Source organism: Myripristis murdjan, chromosome 23, assembly GCF_902150065.1.
Source record: "Myripristis murdjan chromosome 23, fMyrMur1.1, whole genome shotgun sequence".
In the NCBI taxonomy this organism is placed as follows: domain Eukaryota; kingdom Metazoa; phylum Chordata; class Actinopteri; order Holocentriformes; family Holocentridae; genus Myripristis; species Myripristis murdjan.
Window position 1 is genome coordinate 27,484,536 of NC_044002.1, and position 15,477 is coordinate 27,500,012.

Here is a 15,477-nt window from a genome sequence, read left to right on the forward strand (position 1 = left end):
AGCGATCACACTGGTCAAAGAATCCGGATTTTAAGGGCAATCGTGCTTGGGCGCGGATCAAACTTGCCAGTGTGAGTGGCCTCTAATAAAGGAATATCTTATCTTATCTTATCTTATCTTATCGGTGCAGCCTCCGCAGTGATGCAGTCGATGTACCGATCCGTCGTGGTGAAGAAGGAGCTGAGCCGAAAGGCAAAGCTCTCGATTTACCAGTCAATCTACGTTCCTACCCTCACCTATGGTCATGAGCTTTGGGTAATGACCGAAAGGACAAGATCGTGGATACAAGCGGCTGAAATGAGTTTCCTCTGCAGGGTGGCAGGGCGCTCCCTTAGAGATAGGGTGAGGAGCTCGGTCACTGGGGAGGAGCTCGGAGTAGAGCCGCTGCTCCTCCGCATCGAGAGGAACCAGTTGAGGTGGCTCGGGCATCTGTTTCTGGACGCCTCCGGTCCATGTTCCGGGCATGCCCCACCGGGAGGAGGCCCCGGGGAAGACCCAGGACTCGCTGGAGGGACTAAGTCTCTCAGCTGGCCTGGGAACGCCTTGGTGTTCCTCCTGAGGAGCTGGCGGAAGTGTCTGGGGAGAGGGAAGTCTGGGCGTCTCTGCTTAGACTGCTGCCCCCGCGACCCGGCCCCGGATAAGCGGCAGCTTAGTTTTAGTGTTTTTGGAGTCTTTTTTTTTTTGCTTCATGATTTTTCTTCTGTGGCTGTGCACTCGACGTCCAGCTCTCCTAAACTCTGAGAAACTTTTAAATTCTCTTCCTCATTTCTCACAAACTCCCACTCGTTCCCGAAAAATGTCAATTACCAGCCGAGTGAAACAGCCAATCAGATCAAAGCAGCTGTGATGCGTCAGGCTGTTGCTTGATAACAGATTATTTCAGCCTCTGAGTTTTCCTGCCGGCCAGCAGGGGGCAGCTCGTCCTCCTCCTGCCTGCCGGTGAAAAGCAGCTTCCTGTTTTCCCGTCTCGTCCCACCGGCTTCCCCAGGACAGCTGCGTCGCTCCGGCTGAGGCAGCGCTGTGTTGTTTGTTAAACTGTGAACTTTATTCTCCCCAAATGCTGATCGGGACGTGCAGCTCTTCGTTTGTTTCTGCAGTCTGATGTTTGGCGGCGGCTGGTTTGTGTTGTCGTCCTCTGATAGCTCATGTTTACAGAAGTGTTGTCATGGCAATGTGTTGACCAATCAGGAGCGACAGCCTTTTTAGATTAGATTAGATTCACTTTATTGTCCACCTTAGTGGAAATTTGTCTTTGGCCTCTCCAAGGCGTCAAATCACAAACAAACAGAGCGACACACAAACAAATCATTAAAACACTCCACAACATTTGGGGCCCTATCTTGCGCCAGACTCCCTAAACCCGCTATTTGCGGATTTAGGATTTAGGAAGAGGTGTTCCCCCGTAAAAGTTGCTATCTTGTGCACCTCCTGCTATCCGCAAAACACCTGCGCTACCCGCTATATTATGTATAGGCGTGTTTTGGGCGTTACGCCAGTTAAACCAATCAGTGTGCCAGGTGCCATTGCCTTTAAGGGCAGGATGCGCTATCCTAAATCCTAAATCCTAAACCCGCGATGGAGAGAGGGAGGTAGATTTTCTCAGGGCTTCTACTGAGGCTAAAGCAAGTTGGCTTTATATACATATTATATATTATATTACAGGCGAGTTAATTCGGGAGGTGGAGCCACATGTGTCCAAGTGGACGTGTCACAAGGTTGTACTGATTGAGTAAAATCCCCGGGTCACACCACACACACACAAGAGGCAGAGGTGGAACTATGTGTAAACTAATTTATTGACAAGGTAGATTGGGCAAATAAAATATTAAAAATAAAAATATAGCACAGCTGCTGGCTTATGATAAAACAATAAAACGTGCTGGCATAAGTGTCCAATTAAAACAGTCTTTCCTCTCAACAGTCTATATGAGTAATATACTCAGTCCATTCCGGCGGCGTCCCGGTATCAGTCCGACCGCGTGCGTGGCGAGGCTCCGTCGGGGCGCGCGTTGAAGCCGCCTGGGCGCGCTCTCGTAACAGCCCAAACTTTAGGGATAGCGGATAGCGGGTGGTCAGGACCACCCGCTATCCGCTATCCCTAAAGTGTTAAGACTGATAAACCAGTAAGATTCAGATTTCTTATAAATGTTCCAACCTGAATCTGCGGCCAGATGGGAGCAGTTCAAACTCTGATCTCAAAGGGTGTGAAGCATCTTCAGATCTCTGTCTGGCCTTCCTGACTACTGCTTTGTCAAACACTTCACAGAGTGGCTGTTAAGGTTTCCCAACCACCTTCCCTGCAGTATTAACAATTTTGGAGAGCCTATTTTTATGCTTCACAATTAAACTGCCAAACCAAGCAGCTATGTTGAATTGTAAAATACTTTGGACCAGGCCTTTGTACGCCATTTCCAGATGTGTTGACTGACACCAAAGATCTTCAGTTTCCTTATTAAAAACAGTTGCTGATTTGCTCTCTTAAAAATGCTCTCTGAGTTCTCAGTGAAGCTCAAGGTTTTGTCAGTGATTGTGCCAAGGTACGTAAAATGATCCCCTAACCCTCCACAGGCTGGTTGTTGAGAGTGACAGGGGTGACACCGATAGCTCCCTTTGTTTTGTTTGTACTAAAAGTTCTTTTGTTTTGGCCACATTGATTTGCAGATAACTGGCCTGACACCAGTCCTGTAACACAGAGATCTGTTTGAAATAGGCCTCCTCGTGTGTGGCATTATTTTCAGACATCAGCTCAACCAGGGCCGTGTCGTCAGCATGTTTAAAAAAGTGAACATTATTAAAATTCACTGCTGTGTCATTAGTGTAAATGGAAAAGAGCAAAGGGGACAGCACACAGCCTTGTGGTGCTCCAGTGTTTAAAATCAGTTCATCTGAGTAAACCCTGTTCATAAAAACTCTCTGAGGAGGACCAGGTAGAAAACTTCGGATCCAGTGGATAAGCCCACCATTCACCTTCATCTTAAAAAGCTGATCTAAAAGAATGTCAGTTTGCTTAGTGTTAAAAGCAGAACTAAAATCAATAAAAAGAACCCTGGGAATTGATTTTGGCTGTTGCAGATGTTTTGCTATACGACCCACAGGGGTAACAGTTGCATCCTCTGTGCCCCTGTGTGGTCTACAGGCAAACTGAAAGGGGTCAAGTTGATCATTAATAGGGAGCATCAGATGGGCCCTGACCACTTTTTCCATACATTTTGCTAAAAGTGGAGTGAGTGCCACCAGTCTAAAATCTTTAAGAGCTGTAGCCCTAGAGATTTTAGGCAGAGGTATAATCTTGGATTTTTTTCACTGGTTAGGGCAAATACAACATTTCAGCAACATCTGAAAAAGCTGTGTTACAACCCCTCTAAGCTGGTGGGAGCATGGTTTTAGCGCCCTCCCTCCCAAGTCATCAGGCCCCGCAGCTTTGTTGGGTTTGATTCTGGAGAGACACCTGGGGCCTCATGTACAAAGCGTGCGCACGCACAAAAACGTGGTGTACGTCCTTTTTCACGGCAAAGTTCAGATGTATCAAGAATGAAATGAGCGTGGAAATGTGCGGTGCCTCACGCCAACTTCATAGCTGGCGTACGCACGTTTCTACAGCTATTGTTCCTTTGGCGACACTTATAGGTGATGCTGGGAAACTGTTGATAATATGAAAACAATTCGTCCCAGACACATGAACAATTAGATTAGTGGATATAAAAGCACGTGCAAAATGATGAAAATACCGTTAACAACAATGGCTGCTTTAGCAGTATTAGAAGACATTGCCGGCAGGGCCGCTGCTAAGCTTTTGGAGGCCCTAAGCTGAACTGGTCAGGAGACCCCAATAATCACTTCTTCTTCTCTGTGGGCTGTTAACAATATGTTAAATTATTATTTGTTTTAAATATGTAAATTACTTATCAAACAGACCTAACAATTCAGCTACCAGTGAATGAGCAGTAGTATGCATGTGATAACATAGATTGAAAAATAAGCCGAAGTGATACCTCTTCTCTGAATAGACAAGCTAAGCCAGTGTGCTGCTGTTAGCCTGTGAAAATAGAGCGGAGTGGCAACTCTTCACTTTGTTTCACAATCTATGTCAGTGTGCTGCTGTAGCTGGAAAGTTTCTCTGCCTTTTGGACTCGTACGGTGCTGGTGCAGGTGTTGTAATGTTTTTTCTTGGTGGTGCAGGTGCAGCTGAAACGACTGGAGCGGTTGCGCCACCCAGATTTGCTTCCCTTCTCCCAATGCGTGAGACTTGAGAGCCCTGCCTCAGTCACCAAAACATAAGGCTAGCAAGCTATTAAGGCAATAGCACCTGCACGGTGCACCGGAGGCGGAGCAGCAAACTCCGATAGAAAAAAAGACACGCACTTGAAGACTTTCAGGGAAGGGGTGTGTGTTTGGGGGGGCCTCTTTTAGGTAAATATTATTTTGCTCAAATTGAGTGGGGTACACAATTAAAAAAGACAACGGTGGGCCTGTTCAAAACTAATTTATAAATTTTTTCCTATGTAATAATGTTATAATTATCAGTGCATTTTTTTATTATCAACCTTAATTTTTGGGGCCCCTGCAGGTACTCGTTCCTAATGTAATCGGAGCTACTGACTGCACACACACACACACATTGCTAAGCGCCATCACAGGTAAAATTGTTTATGTCAACAGGAAGCATTTTTTAAACAATCAATGTACAGATCATATGTGATGCACAAATGCAATTAACAAACATTGTGGCGAGGTGGCCTGGTTCAGCACACGATTCATACATTCTGAGGGAGCAGACTACAAATTACAACTTTACAAAATTACAAATACGGATTGCAATTTTGTAGTTGTGTTTTCCTCTTTGTGAATACGAATCTCACAGCCGCGACATAACTGTCAAAACTATGTCACGGGGTCACAGGCATTATGTATCGAGTGGAAGATAACATCGATTAATGGTGCGTTCCATTAACCTCGTAGGTCGGAGATAGAGGCCCGGAAGTGTTGTGTATACGACTGGTTTAATGACATAAATAAGGCAAAAGTAAAAATAAATACTATATTATTAGTGCTCTCACTGATGCGCGGAGCTGCCATCTTGGAATGCAACATCACAAGTTGGAGTTGGTCCGGTTCTACCAACTTTCCGAGTGGGAAATACTCGGGGGCGTTCTAGTCAGAGATTCCGACTGGGATTTGTTGGCAGCTCTGGTTTAATCATATATTTTTACAAATTTGACTTTTATTTGTCGCTCTGCTCAGGTAGGTTGCGGGACAACTGAAGCTGACGAAAGAAGCTGATTGTAGCTGTGAGATTATGAACCAATGGTGCACGGCGCTAGTAGGACCGCAATGTAAACACGCTAACCGGGAGGAAGCAGACTGACAGCTCATCTTATTTACTTCTTGTGTCAAAATCCTACAGTCTGTGGTCAAAACGAATGATTACGTTTATATATATATGTGTGTATATATATGTGTGCAAATCTATATATATATATATATATATATATATAGATAGATAGATAGATAGATAGATAGATATGGTACAGAATCATCATCATCAATACGTTCATGTGATATAATTGTATGACCAGATTGTAAATTCTTTTGCAGGTGTTTAAAAATCACCAGTGCTGTGATTTTTTTTTTTTTTTATGTAAGCTTCTCATATTGTTCTAATAGTCAAGATTAATTTTCGTAATTTATTCATAGTAGACCATAAACTGACTAGTTTATAAGCTTTTGGTGTGTAACTTGATATGTTCAGAAGCATGACTTAATAATAGGCAAGGCAAATTTATTAGTATAGCACATTTCATACACAATGCAATTCAAAGTGCTTTACATAAGAGTGCAAGAAGCATTAAAACAAAAATTAAAAACACAAAATGGAAAAACTACATAAGAAACTGTTGCAGTTGTTCTTTGTTGTCACCACAAGAACTTAGACCATTGTTTGGGTGACCAAACAATGACCTTAAAGGCTGTAGAAATATCAACTATGCAAGAGGTCAAATGTTCAAGGGCGGAAAGTGCACAGACAGAAGTCTCCCACCAAACAGGGATGCCTTATGGAAACACTCTCAGCAGGCAAACTACCAGGCAGCCATATACAGGAGGTGCTTGCAGAGTCAGCCAGATATACCCCCACCAACGGTCCATGGCTGGAAGATTGAGGGAGACTTCATTGGGATTGACTGGATGACACTACCACCAGCCCCTGTTGGCATCTTGGAGCTCGTGTACTGCTCCTGTAAAAAACACAATGTGTGGAGGGGAGATGTACATGCAAAATGAACGGGCTACCATGCACAGACATGTGTCTTTGTTTAGACTGTGAGAATATTTCAAACTAGGCCTATGTGTAGGTATGTTTTTTTTTTTTTTTTTGCCTTTTATACAACTTAAAAAAGCATCTGTGTAAACTAAGACTGATAAACCAGTAAGATTCAGTTAAGATCTTTGCCACTTCAATCTCTGTCCTGTCTGGTCACTTACATAAGTGAGGATAAAACTAACTTTGCTGTAATACAGTCTTGGGTTTCGTCCACAGTTTAATCCCACAGAGCTATAAACCAAAGAGCCTAATTTACGTTCTGGTGTTACAACATGTTAGCATGCTACCGTTACATTACGTTGAAACATTAGGCTATTTAAATACGATGAAAGTGCTTTATGCGGGTGTCCAGTAGTGACTACAAAGCTTTAGCATATTGAGTACTGCTATAGCATGAAATTAAGGTTTTGAAAAGACATTTCAACCTTACCAGACAGCAGTATCCTCGATTCTGTAGCCATATTTACTTCCTATTTGGACAAATATCATTGGCAGACTTCGAGCCAGGTGACGCTGGAACTTGTTGATTGGTTTGCGGTATAGCACTGAGTAGTTTATCAAACATAAGTTTCGTTTTTATGAAGCCGCCAACAAACGGAAACGTGTTCAGAAAAAATATATTAATATATTGTGGAAAAAACCAGCTACTCTATCGCTGAGGATCGATCATTTCAAAGACGTAGTTTTGACAGTTATGTCGCGGCTGTCAGATTCGTATTCACAAAGAGGAAAACACAAATACAAAATTGCAATCCGTATTTGTAATTTTGTAAAGTTGTAATTTTATGAGTTGTATTCTCACAAAGAAAACACACATTTTATTGATTTGGCTCAAACAAGAGTTTACAAATTTTTTTTAATTTATTTACAAAATTTTTATTTATGCACAACTATAGACTAATATGCACAAATTTTAAATATGTGCACGAATTTTATTTGCACACACACAAATCTTTTGACAGCAACCTTACCCCATACTCAACTATCAAATAAAGCAGAAATGCTAAAAAAAAAAAACCTGTGTGAAATGTCTTAATCATCCTCACCTTTTCCCCGGCGCACTTCTGCATTCATTTACAACTAGATCCGTGTAAGTGGTGTATAAAATTAACAAGCAATTAGTGAATGCACATCTTACCTGGGAGGCCATTCGGCCCGGCAACATTTGATTTCAACCATTTAAAAGAGGCAAGGACACAGAATTCACTTATTAACCAATGCATTTTATTCAGCGTGTGTGCGCCTTTCCGACACCACAGCATTGACAGCCTCACACACACTCTCCGTGTTGGACAGTGTGCCAAACATTTTTGCACATCTACACTTCAGTGAGGAACGTCTCTAATTCACATTCCGTGAAATTTCTCTTTTTTCCGTCTTATTCATGTTAAGGGTTGTAGTTTTCTGATCATGCACAGAGGGCAATCTCAGGTGCTGGGGCGTGGACAGGGAGGGGTCAGGTTCTCCAACATGTGTGCTCAATTCCACACTGATTCGGATGTTTAAAGGAAATGTGCTTGGATTCATGTGTATGCACAGATTGATACATCTGGATTTTTTTGTGCTTACGACGTTTTCTGGATTTAAGCGTATGCCATTTTTCTGTAGGAAATCCACGCAAGTCTTTGTACATGAGGCCCCTGGACACTTCTTCAGAAAGGTGGATAGGCTCATAGCTTCCTATTTGATCACAAATAGCATTGCAGCCTTCTTTAGGGTCTCTCACATCAAACCTTCCATAAAATGTGTTCAGATCACTAATAAATCTACTGCAGTCTGTTTGTTTGTTTTTTTCTTCTCCCCGCCCATCATGACATTTAATCCTTCCCATGCATGCTTTGCATTGCCTGTTCTGAACCTTTGCTCAATCTTGTTTTTAAAATCTGTCTTAGCTGTACAAACTCTATGCTTGAATTATTTCTCCTTCTCCTTTACTAAATCATTTTCTCCCCTCAAAAATGCAACTTCCCCCATTTAAGCACATTTTAAGGTCTTTAGAAATCTATGGCTTGTTGTTACTGAACACCTTTACAGTTTTAGATGTGGTGACTGTGACCTCACAAAACTTGATGTAGCATGGGATTGTGTCTGTCAGTTCATGTGGATCAGCGCATGCATCAAAAAACACATTCCAGTCAATGGTATCAAAACAATGTCTGAGCTCCTCCTCCCTTCCTCAGACCATTGCTGTACAGTTTTCATGTGTGGCTTTTCACGTCTTACTTTCTGTCTATATTTTGGGAGGAGATGGATGACATTGTGATCGGACTTTCCAAGTGGAGCCCGACTCACTGACTTGAATGCGTCTGGGATATTCCCGAAGCTCTGGTCCAGTATGCGAGTGGAGCGAGTGGGCATGGTTAAATATTGCTGCAGAGTGGGGAGATGAGGTGGCAGCTGACGTGTTGAATTCCCCTAAAATAAAGATCGGCTGATCAGCTGATCGGGAAAGTGCACTATGAAAACAATCCGTTATGACCTTGGCAGCCTCTTTATTATTAGGCCCAGGGACATAAACGAGTTAGAATGGTCTGATAGAAACAGACAACAGCTCGTAGTCTCCGATGCACACTTTCTGGAGCACTTTGAATTGTGTGGCCCAGGTATCGTCAATGAACATACAGAGACCTCCCCCGATGGATTTTTTTTAGATGGCGCTTTATCGCGGTCAGCCCTTATAACTGAGTATCCCTCTATGTTGATACTTGTGCTGCTCTCGTGAAGCCAGGTTTTAGAAAAACAGATAAAGTTACTCCTCCTGAAGTCCTCATCAAAACGGAGGCGTGCTGTCAATTCATTCATTTTATTATTGTTCAGTGATCTGACGTTTGACAGAGTCATGACAGGGAGCGGGTGTCTGCTTCCTTGCCTTCTCAACCTGTTGCGGACTCCCTCCTTTGAGCCTCTTTTCTTTCTTTTTCTGCCATGGACCTGAGCGTGATGGGCAGGTAGAACAGAGTTAAACTCCACAGAGTTTAGGTCCAAAGGGCCAGCTTTATCTCTGAGCGCAAGAAGAAAGTCTCTCCAGTATGTGATGAATGGAGACGTGTGTGGCCAATCTTCACTTCCGTCATTGTGCAACAATGCAAAATTCTCACAAATGACAGCACACAGGATGAGTAGAATCACCACTGTGCAGAGGTATTATTTTTCCATATTGCACACCATTAAGACACATGTAAAAACATACGTTAAACTCACACTTTCAAGAAATATAATCACAGCAGATGCAGAGAAGCACAGGGTCAGCGGCCGTGCCGCACCCCCTAGAGCTCTAAACTCCTTCTCCTCTTTAGCTCCTCCTAAAAGTTCCTGGAGCAGGGCCCAAATCAGCTTCCAGGAACTTTAGATTGCAGAACTCGTAAAATATCCTTCAGGTCTCGGCACACCTCACTACGTTCTTACAGTCGAACAGGACCAATAGATACATTTACCAGGAAATATTCACATTTGTCATAAGTAATACAACATTGTTTTGTTGATGTTTTTGTTTGTTTGTTCATTCAGAAACTGCAGCTGCAGCGTGCCAACGTGAACTCAAATCTAAGCTGAAGAAGAAATGTGAGTGTGTGTTTGAGGGGATTGCTAAAGCAGGAAACCCAACACTTCTGAATCAGATCTACACAGAGCTGTACATCACAGAGGGAGGGAGTGGAGAGCTCAATGAGGAACATGAGGTCAGATGGATTGAAACAGCATCCAGGAAACCAGACACATCAGAAACACCAATCAGATGTGAGGACATCTTTAAACCTTTACCTGGAAGAGATCGACCAATCAGAACAATGATGACAAAGGGAGTGGCTTGCATTGGGAAAACAGTCTTAACACAGAAGTTCACTCTGGACTGGGCTGAACACAAAGCCAACCAGCATGTCCACTTCACATTTCCATTGACTTTCAGAGAGCTGAATCTGCTGAGAGGGAAAAAGCTCAGCTTGGTGGAACTTGTTCATCACTTCTTCACTGAGACCAAAGAAGCAGGAATCAGCAGGTTTGAGCAGTTCCAGGTTGTGTTGATCTTTGACGGTCTGGATGAGTGTCGACTTCCTCTGGACTTCAACAACAACCAGATCCTGACTGATGTTACAGAGTCCACCTCAGTGGACGTTCTGCTGACAAACCTCATCAAGGGGAACCTGCTTCCCTCTGCTCGCCTCTGGATAACCACACGACCTGCAGCGGCCAATCAGATCCCTCCTGAGTGTGTTGACATGGTGACGGAGGTGAGAGGCTTCACTGACCCACAGAAGGAGGAATACTTCAGGAAGAGATTCAGAGATGAGGAGCAGGCCAGCAGAATCATCTCCCACATCAAGACATCACGAAGCCTCCACATCATGTGCCACATCCCAGTCTTCTGCTGGATCACTGCTACAGTTCTGGAGGACGTGTTGAAAACCAGTGAGGGAGGAGACCTGCCCAAGACCCTGACTGAGATGTACATCCACTTCCTGGTGGTTCAGTCCAAAGTGCAGAACGTCAAGTATCATGGGAGAGCTGAGACAGATCCACTCTGGACTAGAAAAACCAGGGAGATGATCCTGTCTCTGGGAAAACTGGCTTTTGAGCAGCTGGAGAAAGGCAACCTGATCTTCTATGAAGCAGACCTGGCAGAGTGTGGCATTGATATCAGAGCAGCCTCAGTGTACTCAGGAGTGTTCACACAGATCTTTAAAGAGGAGCGTGGGCTGCACCAGGACAAGGTTTTCTGCTTTGTCCATCTGAGCCTTCAGGAGTTTCTGGCTGCTCTTTACGTCTTTCTGACTTTCATCCAGTCTGGAGTCAATCTGATGTCAGAAGAACAATCAACCTCCCAACTAAAACCCCTCTACCAGAGTGCTGTGGACAAGGCCTTACAGAGTCCAAATGGACACCTGGACTTGTTCCTGCGCTTCCTCCTGGGTCTTTCACTGCCGACCAATCAGACTCTCCTACGAGGCCTGATGACTCAGACAGGAAGTAGCTCACAGACCAATCAGGAAACAGTCCAGTACATCAAGGAGAAGATCAGGGACAGTCCCTCTTCAGAGAGAAACATCAACCTGTTCCACTGTCTGAATGAGCTGAATGACCATTCTCTAGTGGAGGAGATCCAACAGCACCTGAGATCAGGAAGTCTCTCCACAGACAAACTGTCCCCCGCTCAGTGGTCAGCTCTGGCCTTCATCTTACTGTCATCAGAAGAAGATCTGGAGGTGTTTGACCTGAAGAAATACTCTGCTTCAGAGGATGCTCTTCTGAGGCTGCTGCCAGTGGTCAAAGCCTCCAGGAAATCAGTGTAGGTTCATTTAGAATTGGATATATTCAATGCTGAACTTTAGATAAATGTTATTACACAATAAAAAAGTCTACATTTTCAAATGTACCTTGTTCTTCACTAATTCCTCCTCAGGCTGAGTGGCTGTAATCTGTCAGAGAGAAGCTGTGCAGCTCTGGCCTCAGTTCTCAGCTCCCAGTCCTCTAGTCTGAGAGAGCTGGACCTGAGTAACAACCAGCTGCAGGATTCAGGAGTGAAGCCCCTCTCTGCTGGACTGGAGAGTCCACACTGCAGACTGGAGGCTCTCAGGTCAGACCCAGTATTTCTTTTTTTCCTCCAAATGTTTTTACACATTTGTCCAAATGGACTTCCTGACTGGAAAAGCATGTAGACTTTCAGCTTTAATTTAAAGGTTTGAACAAAAATATGACACTAACTGTTTTGGAATTACAGCCACTTTTATACACTGTCACCCCATTTTAAGAGGCTAAAAACTGATGGGCCAAATTATATATAGCATACATAACTATAAATATATGGAATATATTCAATATTTGCAAACCGTTGATTTGGCTTCTCCTAAAGTTGTTGCTATCTGTCTGATAGATTTTCTTTTTCTTTTTTAGCCTAATGATGGCTTCCTTCACCTGCACCTGCACCTCTTTAGATCGCATGTTGAGGGTTCTGATCAACAGCTACCAAATGCAAACACAAACACTTGGAATGAACTCCAGAGCTTTTATTTTCTTAATTTGTCATGGAATAATGAGGGAAAAAGTCACACCTGGCCATGGAAATGGGGTGACCGGGTATAAAAGTGGCTGTAATTCCTAAAAGGTTAATTCCATATTTTTGTTAAACTCAAACTTAAATTAAAGCTGAAAGTCTGCACTTCAGTCACATCTTGAACAGATACTGTGTCTCTGTCCTAATACTTAAGGACCTAACTGTATATCAGGACTTCAGAGTCAGCATACATTGTTATTGTCAAAATTGTTTAAAGCCACTTATTTTATGAGTGGTTCTTTTTTTATAAAGCAAATTTATATTATTATTATTATTATTATTAGTAGTAGTAGTAGTAGTAGTATTTATTCAAATTCAAATGCCTTTTATTGGATTATGTATCCAAGCCACCTCACAGTACAATGTGTGCCTATATTTTCCGCATGAGGGACGCAGTGAGAATCAAACCAGTGTCCCTGGTGTTGTTAGAGCTGCATTGAGCTCAGTGAGCTACAGCAGCATGCAGAGCTCACTGTCAGCTTGCTTTTAGATAAGGCTGTCATCAAGAAAGATTATTATCACTATTAGCAACATGACGGCAGTGCCCCAGGAAAACTGACATCTATGACATTTTCTTCTGTTTTAATGTCCATCCAGGCTGAGTGTGTGTGATCTGTCAGAGAGAAGCTGTGCAGCTCTGGCCTCAGTTCTCAGCTCCCAGTCCTCTAGTCTGAGAGAGCTGGACCTGAGTAACAACCAGCTGCAGGATTCAGGAGTGAAGCTGCTCTCTGCTGGACTGGAGAGTCCACACTGCAGACTGGAGGCTCTCAGGTCAGGATCGGAGAACTCAAGAGCTTTCAAACTGGACTAAATGAAAACACAAAGCCAATCACACATTTGAGTATTTGTCTGAATGAACCCAGCTAATTTCAGATTATTGTGCTGCTGAAATAATCCAACATGTATGTGTATCAGACTGTGTTGTTGTTTTTGGTGTGTCCATGTGCCGGCTGTCAGGCTGTCTGCTCACACAGGAAGGCTGTGCTTCTCTGGCCTCAGCTCTGAGCTCCAACCCCTCCCATCTGAGAGAGCTGGACCTGAGCTACAATCATCCAGGAGACTCAGGAGTGAAGCTGCTCTCTGCTGGACTGGAGGATCCAACCTGGAGACTGGAGGCTCTCAGGTATGGAGAGACACACACAATGTCTTCTAGAGGCCTGAGGAATATTGTTTCATGTTGAATGGTGGATATGAGTGACGTGGTCTGCTAAATCCTTCATAGGGAAGGTTATTTACTGCCCATGTTTCCATCCTCAAAGAGAATCTGCTGCTCTGACTCTGTTTCTTCCTCCAGGGTGGACCATGGTGGAGAGCTGAGGTTGAAACCAGGCCTGAGGAAGTGTAAGTGTGGATTTAGTTTGATTCCTGAACACAAAGCAGCAAACATTCAGCTGTTTAGATGGTGCAGCTGCAGCTTCTGCTGTTTGTTCTCAGCTGCTTTTAATGTTGAACCAAAAATCATTTAGTTGCTGCACAAGAACACCGTCTTTATTCCCTGATCCTCATTTGGCTGTTTAATTTTTTTATCAATTGATTTTTATGCATTTGGTCACAACTGATGTCCACAAAGTAAAAATGTCCATGCTTGTATCATCCTAACTGAGTGGTATCCATCTCTGTGCTGAAATGTCTAACATGTGGAAGTTGTGTGTTTCCAGTATGTTAATAAATCAACAGATAATAAAGACAACAGGTGTGTTAGATAACAATCTGCTGGTGTTTTGTGTCTTGTTCTCTCCATCAGATTCCAGTGAAGTCAAACTGGACACAAACACAGCACACAGAAACCTCGTCCTGTCTGAGGACAACAGGAAGGTGACATCAGTGAGACAGAAGCAGCCATATCCTGATCACCCAGAGAGGTTTGACCACTGGGAACAGATCCTGTGTAGAGATGGTCTGACTGGTCGCTGCTACTGGGAGGTCGAGAGGAAAGGTGGGGTTCATATCGCAGTGACTTACAGAGGAATCAGAAGGGCAGGAGGCGGTCCTGACAGCTGTTTTGGATGGAACGAAAACTCCTGGAGTCTGATTTGTTCTGATGAAGGTTTCTCTGTCAGCCACAACAACATCAGAACAGCCATCCCTGTCCCCTCCTCCTCTAACAGACTGGCAGTGTATCTGGACTGGCCTGCTGGCTCTCTGTCCTTCTACAGCGTCTCCTCTGACACACTGATCCACCTCCACACCTTCACCTCCACATTCACTGAGCCTCTGTACCCGGGCTTTAGGGTTTGGTCACATGGTTCCTCAGTGTCTCTGTGTCAGATGGAGTGAGAGTCTCCTCCTGTGTGCAGAAACCCTTCTGACATCACACAGTTAACCTGCATGGCAACATCCAATCAGCTCACTTCATTTTAATAACTTTAGCAGTGTCGATTTTCATGACAAGTTGCCTCCACAGAGAGATTCATAACACGCTGCTCGTTCTGTCACGATGGCAGTGTCAATAAAGTTATTCAGCACTTTCCTCAAAGATCATTTTTGAAATCACAAATTGGCAAAAATCATTGGATCACTCTTTTTTTTTTCCCTGCATTTTATTTGTTGTTCTTTGTAACTTATTTTGATTTGATTGTTATACCAAAGTATTTTTACAGAATATTTTCAGATGAAAAATGTGAAATTTGAATTTCATCTTACTGACCCGAATTTAATTCAATAAAGGAAAAAAAGTGACACATCCTGTATTAAAATGAATTGTTAATGAAACATCTATCTATCTATCTATCATGTCTTTTATTGTCGTTTGCTGTTATTTAATATTTATTTATTTAATCAACTTCTGATTATGGGACAATAAACAAGGAGCTTCTCTCTGTCTGTCTGTCTGTCTGTCTCTCTCTCTTGGTCTGTCTGTCTGTCTGTCTCTCTCTCTCTCTCTCTCTTTCTGTCTCTCTCTCCCTGTCTGTCTCTCTCTCTGGGGTTTAGGGGTATACTGTTAATGTCTGTCAGGACAGTAAAGTTTTGAAACTGAAACACCTTCACCTGACGTAAAGCACGCGGCGCTGTAAACATCTGTGTGGCGGGAAGCGGCGCTGTAAAGAGTGACGTGGAGGCCAAGAAGCGGAAGAGATGCGGAGAAGATGAAGACCTCTCACTCTGCCTCCAT

The 15,477-nt window shown here is 43.5% G+C and overlaps 1 protein-coding gene across 1 annotated transcript in view; it reads left to right on the top strand.

The window, feature by feature from the left end:
* Positions 1-14,896, top strand: part of LOC115355191 (NACHT, LRR and PYD domains-containing protein 12-like) — a gene marked incomplete at its 5' end in the record, with an annotated part of 86,424 nt that extends 71,528 nt beyond the window's left edge. Inside the window, 2 exons of the mRNA XM_030045898.1 lie at positions 5,277-5,307; positions 14,363-14,896. Of these exons, the coding sequence (XP_029901758.1) occupies positions 5,277-5,307; positions 14,363-14,642 (311 nt within the window). The remainder of the gene's footprint in view (positions 1-5,276; positions 5,308-14,362) is intronic.
* Between the last annotated feature and the right edge of the window lie 581 nt (positions 14,897-15,477).